General features: G+C 53.6%; 1 protein-coding gene across 1 annotated transcript; it reads right to left on the bottom strand.

Moving 5' to 3' along the window:
- Positions 1-6356: 6356 nt before the first annotated feature.
- On the bottom strand, positions 6357-7295 carry LOC123753309 (mucin-2-like). The gene has a single exon (XM_045735309.2). The coding sequence runs from the start codon at positions 7293-7295 to the stop codon at positions 6357-6359; it is 939 nt and encodes a 312-aa protein (XP_045591265.2).
- Positions 7296-11965: the final 4670 nt, after the last annotated feature.

Genomic DNA, 11965 nt, shown 5'->3' with positions numbered 1-11965 from the left:
GATACCTTGCATCTGGTCTCCTGCTCTCTACACCTATTTTCAATACTTTACATTTGTTAAGGTTATATTCTAAAAGCCATTTGTTGTACTATTCCTTCAGTTTGGCCAGGTATCCTTGATATGAGCTTCAGGGGACAGGTCTGGCGTGATATCATCCCCCCCAGGTATTTCTCCCTCTCTGACACTTAAAGTATTTCCTCTCCCAAATGATACCTTGTATCTGGTCTCCTGCTTCAAACACCTATCTTCATTACATTGCATTTGCTTGGGATAAACTCTAACAACCACTTGTTCGACCATTCCTGCAGCTTGACCAGATCTTCTTGAAGCCTCAAGCAGTCCTCCTCTGTCTTAATCATAATTTTGGCGACGTCAGCAAACATTGAGAGGAATGAGTCTATACCCTCTGGGAGATCAGTTACGTATATCAGAAACAGGATAGGACCGAGTACAGAGCCCTGTGGAACTCCATTGGTGACTTCACGCCAATCTGAGGTCTCACCCCTCACTGTAACTCTCTGTTTCCTATTGCTTATGCACTCCCTTATCCATTGGAGCACCCAACCAGTTACTCTTGCCTGTTTCTCCAGCTTATGCACCAACCTCTTATGGAGTACTGTGTCAAATGTTTTCCTACAATTCAAGAACATGCAGTCCGCCCACCCTTCTCTGTCTTGCTTAACCTTTGTTACCTGATTATAACATTTTATTAAACCAGTGAGGCAAGATTTACCGTCTATGAACCCATGTTGGTGGTGTGCCACGAAGTCCCTTCTCTCTAGATGTGCTTCTAGGTTATTTCTCACGATCTTCTCCATCACTGTGCATGGTATACAAGTTAAGGACACTGGCCTGTAGTTCAGTTCCTCTTGTCTGTCGCCCTTTTGTGTGTACTCACCTAGTTGTGCTAGCAGGAGTTGAGTTTCGACTCTTTGGTCCCGCCTCTCAACCGTCAATCAACAGGTGTACAGGTTCCTGGGCCTATTGGGCTCTATCATATCTACACTTGAAACTGTGCATGGAGTCTGCCTCCACCACATCACTTCCTAATGCAGTCCATCAGTTAACTACTCTGACATTAACAAAATTATATCTAATGTCTTTATGGCTCACTTGTCATAACAAATGTCATAACAACTCTTGTCGTTGACTCAGTTTCCACCTGTGTCCCCTATTGCGTGTGCCCTTTGTGTTAAACTGTCTTTGTGAACCCTATCAGTTACTTTAAAAATCTTGTATGTGGTGATCATGTCTCCTTAACCCTCGTGTCTTCCAGCGACGAGAGTTTAAGCGCGATATGCGCCTGGCATATGATGCTGATGTTATCCTCTTGATGTGGCTTCGGGGGACAGGTCTGGCGTGTGTGTGTGCGTGTGCACAGCGATGCTCTCGAAATACCCCAAACTAAGCCTTAAGGGCTTAGTTCGCTCCCTGAGAGTGCGCTCGTGCACTCATGACACGATTATGGCGGAAATTTTCATAAATTAGAGTAAAAGTAGAAAGTTCCTGAGTGGCGTTCACTCTCTCTCTCCCCAGTTGTCGTCCACTCTCTCTCGCTCCCCAGGGGTCGTCCACTCTCTCTCTCTCCCCAGTGGTCGTCCACTCTCTCTCGCTCCCCAGTGGTCGTCCGCTCTCTCGCTCCCCAGTGGTCGTCCACTCTCTCTCCCTCTCCTGTGGTCGTCCACTCTCTCTCGCTCCCCAGTGGTCGTCCGCTCTTTCTCGCTCCCCAGTGGTCGTCCGCTCTCTCGCTCCCCAGTGGTCGTCCACTCTCTCTCCCTCTCCTGTGGTCGTCCACTCTCTCTCGCTCCCCAGTGGTCGTCCGCTCTTTCTCGCTCCCCAGTGGTCGTCCACTCTCTCTCGCTCCCCAGTGGTCGTCCGCTCTCTCTCGCTCCTCAGTGGTCGTCCGCTCTCTCTCGCTCCCCAGTGGTCGTCCGCTCTCTCTCGCTCCCCAGTGGTCGTCCGCTCTCTCTCGCTCCCCAGTGGTCGTCCGCTCTCTCTCGCTCCCCAGTGGTCGTCGTCTCTCTCTCTCTCTCCAGTGGTCGTCCGCTCTCACTCTCTTGCTCCCCAGTGGTCGTCCGCTCTCTCTCACTCCCCAGTGGTCGTCCGCTCTCTCTCTCCGTTGGTCGTCCTCTCTCACTCCCCAGTGGTCGTCCGCTCTCTCTCTCTCCAGTGGTCGTCCGCTCTCACTCTCTTGCTCCCCAGTGGTCGTCCGCTCTCTCTCACTCCCCAGTGGTCGTCCGCTCTCTCTCTCTCTCCAGTGGTCGTCCGCTCTCACTCTCTTGCTCCCCAGTGGTCGTCCGCTCTCTCTCACTCCCCAGTGGTCGTCCGCTCTCTCTCTCCGTTGGTCGTCCTCTCTCACTCCCCAGTGGTCGTCCGCTCTCTCTCTCTCCAGTGGTCGTCCGCTCTCACTCTCTTGCTCCCCAGTGGTCGTCCGCTCTCTCTCACTCCCCAGTGGTCGTCCGCTCTCTCTCTCCGTTGGTCGACCTCTCTCACTCCCCAGTGGTCGTCTACTCTCTCTCGCTCCCCAGTGGTCGTCCGCTCTCTCTCTCCGTTGGTCGACCTCTCTCACTCCCCAGTGGTCGTCCGCTCTCACTCTCTTGCTCCCCAGTGGTCGTCCGCTCTCTCTCACTCCCCAGTGGTCGTCCGCTCTCTCTCTCCGTTGGTCGTCCTCTCTCACTCCCCAGTGGTCGTCCGCTCTCTCTCTCTCCAGTGGTCGTCCGCTCTCACTCTCTTGCTCCCCAGTGGTCGTCCGCTCTCTCTCACTCCCCAGTGGTCGTCCGCTCTCTCCGTTGGTCGACCTCTCTCACTCCCCAGTGGTCGTCTACTCTCTCTCGCTCCCCAGTGGTCGTCCGCTCTCTCTCTCTCCAGTGGTCGTCCGCTCTCACTCTCTTGCTCCCCAGTGGTCGTCCGCTCTCTCTCACTCCCCAGTGGTCGTCCGCTCTCTCTCTCCGTTGGTCGTCCTCTCTCACTCCCCAGTGGTCGTCCGCTCTCTCTCTCTCCAGTGGTCGTCCGCTCTCACTCTCTTGCTCCCCAGTGGTCGTCCTCTCTCTCTCACTCCCCAGTGGTCGTCCGCTCTCTCTCTCCGTTGGTCGACCTCTCTCACTCCCCAGTGGTCGTCTACTCTCTCTCGCTCTCCAGTGGTCGTCTCAGAACCAGCAAAACTTTCCGGGGGGGGGGGGGGGGAGAATGTTGTCTTCGTTCGTTTGATTTTCTAATGTGGGGTTTGGTGGTCATAGCACAAAACTAGACTTACGTCACGATGAAACGGTGAAATCTTTGGATACCGGCGCCTCGTGTCTTGTATGGGCGGTGGTGACGTTGGTCTGGTGGTGACGTTGTCAAGTGTTCCTCACCACTCACAACACTGATCTAAGGCAACACTGTGCTAACATGTAAACTATATATGTAACACAGCACGGGCTTGTGTTGATGGCTAACTTTAACAAAGTTCACTATTGGGTGCTCTTGTTTAACAATGCGAGTCCGGACCTGTTGGTGAGTCCTCTTGATACCAAGAAGAAGTTGTTGTTGATTTAGGGGCGGCGACGATCGTGGGATCGGATGCGCCCCGGCGTACCCGTTAAGGGTGAATCGCGAAGCCAGGAAAGGTGAAACGCGAAGCCAAAACGCGAAACGAGGGACGCTAATCACCAGAAACTAATATGCCATACGGCAAAGAAACGCACAGTCAGCAGATGATTGGGGAGCCCCAGGAGTCCCTCAGGGTGACAAGCACCGGCCCCGCTCCACACAGAGAACACCAGGTAGCAAAACCAAAACTCTGCCCCCAACTAAAACGCAAAGAGTCATCCAGTGTCCGCCCCCCCCCCTGGCAGAGCAGAAGCCGGCCGCCCACCACGACTGAGAGCACACCAGGAGCCCACCAAGACCCGCCAACCCCCGGCACCTCTCGGCCAAGCCGGCCCCCGAACGCCGTCACCCCGCCGGGAGAACAAGCTAGAACACGCAAAAAAAAAAATCTATCAACAATTCCGTGACCCAAGGTGATATGTGCGCCAGGCGTCGTACAACCGGACGGATGAAGAGGGACGCCAAACGGCAGAAGCAAAGCCAAAACGCGAAAACAAGACGTGATCAGGCGGCACCCAGGCGGAGAAGGCGTCCAAACGTCCGCTCGGCGTCAAGGTTGAACCAGGAGTCCCCAAGGAGAAGTGGCATCGCCTGGGCCTCTTGTTGACGATCGCTTAGTCTGCCATGACGGTGACGTCGCCGAATCGTGATAGAAAATGGGACGTTTCCCACGTATACCTATTATATTTATTTATGTATTTATTTGTTTATTTACAAGTACATTGGGTTTGTAGGAGCACATAACATTGGTGTTCTTACATGACGACTAAAGCCACAAACACGCAAACCGTTTCCTTATATGATTATTTATGTCTCTAAACTAACGCGCCTTGTGGTTTGATTTAATACGGTTATCATTTATGTCTCAAATTACGAAGTGTATACTAACGATGCCAGGGGTCAGAGGGTCGGGGGGGGCGGGAGGTGGTAGAGTCTGGGGTCAGAGGGTCGGGGGGGGCGGCAGGTGGTAGACTCTGGGGTCAGAGGGTGGGGGGGGGGGGGGGCGGCAGGTGGTAGACTCTGGGGTCAGAGGGTGGGGGGGCGGCAGGTGGTAGAGTCTGAGGTCAGAGGGTCGGGGGGGGGGGGGAGGGGCGGCAGGTGGTAGAGTCTGGGGTCAGAGGGTGGGGGGGGCGGCAGGTGGTAGAGTCTGGGGTCAGAGGGTGGGGGGGCGGCAGGTGGTAGAGTCTGGGGTCAGAGGGTCGGGGGGGGGGCGGCAGGTGGTAGAGTCTGGGGTCAGAGGGTGGGGGGGCGGCAGGTGGTAGAGTCTGAGGTCAGAGGGTCAAGGGGGGCCGGCAGGTGGTAGAGTCTGGGGTCAGAGGGTCGGGGGGGAGGTGGCAGGTGGTAGAGTCTGGGGTCAGAGGGTCGGGGGGGGGGCGGCAGGTGGTAGAGTCTGGGGTCAGAGGGTGGGGGGGGCGGCAGGTGGTAGAGTCTGGGGTCAGAGGGTCGGGGGGGGCGGCAGGTGGTAGAGTCTGGGGTCAGAGGGTCGGGGGGGGCGGCAGGTGGTAGATCGAGTCTGGGGTCAGAGGGTCGGGGGGGAGGGGCGGCAGGTGGTAGAGTCTGGGGTCAGAGGGTCGGTGGGGGGGCGGCAGGTGGTAGAGTCTGAGGTCAGAGAGTCAAGGTGGGCCGGCAGGTGGTAGAGTCTGGGGTCAGAGGGTCGGGGGGGGCGGCAGGTGGTAGAGTCTGAGGTCAGAGAGTCAATGGGGGCCGGCAGGTGGTAGAGTCTGGGGTCAGAGGGTCAAGGGGGGCCGGCAGGTGGTAGAGTCTGGGGTCAGAGGGTCGGGGGGAGGCGGCAGGTGGTAGAGTCTGGGGTCAGAGGGTGGGGGGGCGGCAGGTGGTAGAGTCTGAGGTCAGAGGGTCAAGGGGGGCCGGCAGGTGGTAGAGTCTGGGGTCAGAGGGTCGGGGGGGAGGTGGCAGGTGGTAGAGTCTGGGGTCAGAGGGTCGGGGGGGGGGCGGCAGGTGGTAGAGTCTGGGGTCAGAGGGTGGGGGGGGCGGCAGGTGGTAGAGTCTGGGGTCAGAGGGTCGGGGGGGGCGGCAGGTGGTAGAGTCTGGGGTCAGAGGGTCGGGGGGGGCGGCAGGTGGTAGATCGAGTCTGGGGTCAGAGGGTCGGGGGGGAGGGGCGGCAGGTGGTAGAGTCTGGGGTCAGAGGGTCGGTGGGGGGGCGGCAGGTGGTAGAGTCTGAGGTCAGAGAGTCAAGGTGGGCCGGCAGGTGGTAGAGTCTGGGGTCAGAGGGTCGGGGGGGGCGGCAGGTGGTAGAGTCTGAGGTCAGAGAGTCAATGGGGGCCGGCAGGTGGTAGAGTCTGGGGTCAGAGGGTCAAGGGGGGCCGGCAGGTGGTAGAGTCTGGGGTCAGAGGGTCGGGGGGAGGCGGCAGGTGGTAGAGTCTGGGGTCAGAGGGTGGGGGGGCGGCAGGTGGTAGAGTCTGAGCTAGGTCAGAGGGTCAAGGGGGCCGGCAGGTGGTAGAGTCTGGGGTTAGAGGGTCGGGGAGGGCGGCAGGTGGTAGAGTTTGGGGTCAGAGGGTCGGGGGGGGGGGCGGCAGGTGGTAGAGTTTGGGGTCAGAGGGTCGGGGGGGGGGCGGCAGGTGGTAGAGTCTGGGGTCAGAGGGTGGGGGGGCGGCAGGTGGTAGAGTCTGGGGTCAGAGGGTCGGAGGGGGAGCGGCAGGTGGTAGAGTCTGGTGTCAGGGGGTCGGGGGGGGGGCGTTTGGTGGTAGAGTCTGGGGTCAGAGGGTCGGGGGGGAGGTGGACGACTGTGGAGTCGGAGCGTTGAGAGGTCAGAGGGTTGAGAGGTTGGATGGTTGAGAGGTGGAAGGTTGAGAGGTCGGAGGGTTGAGAGGTCGGAGGGTTGAGAGGTCGGAGGGTTGAGAGGTTGGATGGTTGAGAGGTGGAAGGTTGAGAGGTCGGAGGGTTGAGAGGTCGGAAGGTTGAGAGGTCGGAAGGTTGAGAGGCTGAAGGGTTGAGGGGTCGAAAGGTTGAGAGGTTGAAGGGTTGAGAGGTAGAAGGGTTGAGAGGTCGGAGGGTTGAGAGGTAGGAGGGTTGAGAGGTCGGAGGGTTGAGAGGTAGAAGGGTTGAGAGGTCGGAGGGTTGAGAGGTAGAAGGGTTGAGAGGTCGAAGGGTTGAGAGGTAGAAGGGTTGAGAGGTCGAAGGGTTGAGAGGTCGGAGGGTTGAGAGGTAGGAGGGTTGAGAGGTCGGAGGGTTGAGAGGTAGAAGGGTTGAGAGGTCGAAGGGTTGAGAGGTAGAAGGGTTGAGAGGTCGAAGGGTTGAGAGGTCGGAGGGTTGAGAGGTAGGAGGGTTGAGAGGTCGGAGGGTTGAGAGGTCGGAGGGTTGAGAGGTAGAAGGGTTGAGAGGTCGAAGGGTTGAGAGGTCGGAGGGTTGAGAGGTAGAAGGGTTGAGAGGCTGAAGGGCTGAGGGGTCGAAAGGTTGAGAGGTTGAAGGGTTGAGAGGTAGAAGGGTTGAGAGGTCGAAGGGTTGAGAGGTCGGAGGGTTGAGAGGTCGAAGGGTTGAGAGGTCGGAGGGTTGAGAGGTAGGAGGGTTGAGAGGTCGGAGGGTTGAGAGGTAGAAGGGTTGAGAGGTCGGAGGGTTGAGAGGTCGAAGGGTTGAGAGGTCGGAGGGTTGAGAGGTCGGAGGGTTGAGAGGTCGGAGGGTTGAGAGGTCGGAAGGTTGAGAGGTCGGAAGGTCAAGGAGTTACACAGCCACTTACGAAAGCTATACATCCTACAACAATGATGGCGGTTTCGTTAACATTTCTTAAATAAACTTCGTTATCACTTCACACACAGAGATCACACTAACGTAATGCACCAATTGAACAAATCCACAAGGGCCGTGACGAGGATTCGAAAATTTTAACCCTGTCGTAGCTCAGTCGATTAAGGCAGTGTCTGGGATGCTCCCGGACGCAGGTTCGAATCCTCGTCACGGCCCTTGTGGATTTGTTCATTATCATTTCTTTATGATCTGTGAACACTACGAGGATGGTTATAATAACCTTCGCTTATATGAAAAAGCGTAAACTGCTTTTTAACCGATGTAACAACAGCCCTCATAACTCAGTCAAAGATATACAGGCTTCGTAAATTGGTGCGTTAATGAATGATTAAACAGTTTAACCGATTGACATAAATGCAAGAATGAATAACAAATAACTCAAGGAACCACATTGGACTAGATATTCCATTCACCTGGGCTGTATGGGACTCGAACCGTGGACCCCGTGGACTTTCCCACGCGTGTAAGCCGAGGCTCCATCGACTGGGCTATGAGTAGTCTTAATAAGGAAAGTTTCCAGAAGCAGCCTCCTGCTGCCAAAGTGGAATTTTCGACTTTGGAAAAGATAGGTATAAGAGTGGTTTACGAAGGAGTTAAAATACAGGAGAGAAAAGAGGAAAATGTTCAAGACGCCTGATAAAGCAGGATGACGTCAACTAGACAAGCACGATGTGGGTCGTTTGAAGCAGATTGTAGCAATCAAACACGGTAAGCTGAACGCTGCGAATGGAAGAACGAAAGGAGATTGAAGCGACAGACAGGAGGTAAGTGGTGATAATTTTCAGGCGTGGAGCGCCACCAGATATAAGAGAAAGGCAAGCAAAGGAAACACCAAAAAAATGTCGTAAAGTTATACATTTTAACAGTCATCATGAGACTTGGAGACGGCGTAATAAAACTCTCTGGAACGCCTTACAGATCGGGGAAGTTTTACAGTGTTAGTTATGTGAAGAATATTTTGAGGGTGGACCATCCAGGCAGATAAGACTTGGAAGTTTCTTTCAGGAGGAATATATGAAGCTTAATAGATCTCTGGAGGATCTGACCGCAGATAAGATCACATTGTTTGGGGAGATAAGGAGAATATTTCTGTAGTGAGCTGGTGAAGGATGTTGTAGTGTGCTGGTGAAGGATGTTGTAGTGTGCTGGTGAAGGATGTTGTGTGCTGGTGAAGGATGGTGTAGTGAGCTGGTGAAGGATGTTGTAGTGTGCTGGTGAAGGATGTTGTAGTGTGCTGGTGAAGGATGTTGTAGTGAGCTGGTGAAGGATGTTGTAGTGTGCTGGTGAAGGATGTTGTAGTGAGCTGGTGAAGGATGTTGTAGTGTGCTGGTGAAGGATGTTGTAGTGTGCTGGTGAAGGATGTTGTAGTGTGCTGGTGAAGGATGGTGTAATGAGCTGGTGAAGGATGGTGTAATGAGCTGGTGAAGGATGGTGTAGTGTGCTGGTGAAGGATGTTGTAGTGAGCTGGTGAAGGATGTTGTAGTGTGCTGGTGAAGGATGTTGTAGTGTGCTGGTGAAGGATGTTGTAGTGTGCTGGTGAAGGATGTTGTAGTGTGCTGGTGAAGGATGTTGTAGTGTGCTGGTGAAGGATGGTGTAATGAGCTGGTGAAGGATGGTGTAATGAGCTGGTGAAGGATGGTGTAGTGTGCTGGTGAAGGATGTTGTAGTGTGCTGGTGAAGGATGGTGTAGTGTGCTGGTGAAGGATGGTGTAGTGTGCTGGTGAAGGATGGTGTAGTGTGCTGGTGAAGGATGGTGTAGTGAGCTGGTGAAGGATGTTGTAGTGTGCTGGTGAAGGATGCTGTAGTGAGCTGGTGAAGGATGTTGTAGTGTGCTGGTGAAGGATGTTGTAGTGTGCTGGTGAAGGATGTTGTAGTGAGCTGGTGAAGGATGTTGTAGTGTGCTGGTGAAGGATGGTGTAGTGTGCTGGTGAAGGATGTTGTAGTGTGCTGGTGAAGGATGTTGTAGTGAGCTGGTGAAGGATGTTGTAGTGTGCTGGTGAAGGATGTTGTAGTGTGCTGGTGAAGGATTGTGTAGTGTGCTGGTGAAGGATGGTGTAGTGTGCTGGTGAAGGATGTTGTAGTGTGCTGGTGAAGGATGTTGTAGTGTGCTGGTGAAGGATGGTGTAGTGTGCTGGTGAAGGATGGTGTAGTGTGCTGGTGAAGGATGGTGTAGTGTGCTGGTGAAGGATGGTGTAGTGTGCTGGTGAAGGATGGTGTAGTGAGCTGGTGAAGGATGTTGTAGTTTGCTGGTGAAGGATGGTGTAGTGTGCTGGTGAAGGATGCTGTAGTGAGCTGGTGAAGGATGCTGTAGTGAGCTGGTGAAGGATGCTGTAGTGAGCTGGTGAAGGATGCTGTAGTGAGCTGGTGAAGGTTGCTGTAGTGAGCTGGTGAAGGATGCTGTAGTGAGCTGGTGAAGGATGGTGTAGTGTGCTGGTGAAGGATGCTGTAGTGAGCTGGTTAAGGATGCTGTAGTGAGCTGGTGAAGGATGCTGTAGTGAGCTGGTGAAGGATGCTGTAGTGAGCTGGTGAAGGATGCTGTAGTGAGCTGGTGAAGGATGCTGTAGTGAGCTGGTGAAGGTTGCTGTAGTGAGCTGGTGAAGGATGCTGTAGTGAGCTGGTGAAGGATGCTGTAGTGAGCTGGTGAAGGATGCTGTAGTGAGCTGGTGAAGGATGTCTTGGCAGCAAGTTGCTTCGGGCTATCGAGGTCTCCCTACAGCCACCTTCTCTTCATCTGCCACAACGTACGAAATATAAAGTACTAACCGAACCAGAAACGCACGAACCCAAGCAACCCACCTAACCTGACCTTACCTAACCCAAACAACCTACCTAACCTGACCATACCTAACCCAAGCAACCCACCTAACCTGACCTTGCCTAACCCAAACAACCCACCTAACCTGACCTTACCTAACCCAAACAACCCACCTAACCTGACCATACCTAACCCAAGCAACCCACCTAACCTGACCATACCTAACCCAAGCAACCCACCTAACTTGACCTTACCTAACCCAAACAACCCACCTAACCTCACCATACCTAACCCAAGCAACCCACCTAACCTGACCATACCGAACCCTAACAACCTACCTAACCTGACCATACCTAACCCAAACAACCCACCTAACTTGACCTTACCTAACCCATGCAACCCACCTAACCTAATCTTAAGTTCTATAGAAAACGTGAATATTGGGGAGCCGCTACTTTCCACAATACTTTGGGGACCACAACGTACACAATCAGACGGATTAGTTGAGAGGACGGGTTGCTCCCTAGGTCAATTGTGGATGCTTCCCACAACAGTTACCTAGTTCTTGGGGTAAACATTTCCTGCTAGAACATTGAATCAGGTGAAAGGAAACGTCGCCCAACCATTTCTGCTCTGCAGCGGGAATCGAGCGCTGAATGTGGACCTATCGGTTGCGACTTGACTGTGCAGACCACTGAGCTACAGGATACATATTTAAGATATATAATATTACAATGATCATTAGAGGTAGAGAATACCGGCGTGAAGCCTCACCCTCGTTAATGGTCAGCGAGATGGCTTAGTGGCTTAGTGATGTCTCTTCACTGTTCCCATCCTCCAGGATGGAAGGTTGCTGCAGCCATACTGGCTTAGTGATGTCTCATCACAGTTCCCATCCTCCAGGATGGATGGTTGCTGAAGCCATACTGGCTTAGTGATGTCTCATCACAGTTCCCATCCTCCAGGATGGATGGTTGCTGAAGCCATACTGGCTTAGTGATGTCTCATCACAGTTCCCATCCTCCAGGATGGATGGTTGCTGCAGCCATACTGGCTTAGTGATGTCTCATCACAGTTCCCATCCTCGAGGATGGAAGGTTGCTGCAGCCATACTGGCTTAGTGATGTCTCATCACAGTTCCCATCCTCCAGGACGGATGGTTGCTGCAGCCATACTGGCTTAGTGATGTCTCATCACAGTTCCCATCCTCCAGGACGGATGGTTGCTGCAGCCATACTGGCTTAGTGATGTCTCATCACAGTTCCCATCCTCCAGGATGGATGGTTGCTGCAGCCATACTGGCTTAGTGATGTCTCATCACAGTTCCCATCCTCCAGGATGGATGGTTGCTGCAGCCATACTGGCTTAGTGATGTCTCATCACAGTTCCCATCCTCCAGGATGGATGGTTGCTGCAGCCATACTGGCTTAGTGATGTCTCATCACAGTAGACAAGTGGAGTGGGAGCGAGGGTTGCCAGTTATACCTGACCACAAAACTAACTAAAATCAAACAATATGTTCTCTAATAACCCGGTAATGAGAAACTCCTGAACAATAGGAGATAAAAAGCGGCGTCGTATTAGGGCGTGGTAGATATAGCCAGCTTGGTGGCCTCAATATTGTCATGGTATTGGAGCCCAGGGAAGGAACGCATACAAATACTACAAGCAATAAGTGGGGAGCAACACAGTGGAATCCCATCGTGAGGAAATTTGGGCGAAGCGGAATTCCGAATATGCTATCTCCTGAGGGAAACAATATATATATATATTTATATATATATATATATATATATATATATATATATATGCGAACAAGCCTGAATGGTCCCCAGGACTATATGCGAATGAAAACTCACA

This window comes from Procambarus clarkii, chromosome 11, assembly GCF_040958095.1.
Source record: "Procambarus clarkii isolate CNS0578487 chromosome 11, FALCON_Pclarkii_2.0, whole genome shotgun sequence".
Taxonomy (NCBI): Eukaryota; Metazoa; Arthropoda; class Malacostraca; order Decapoda; family Cambaridae; genus Procambarus; species Procambarus clarkii.
This window is presented reverse-complemented; position numbering and strand designations above follow the sequence as displayed.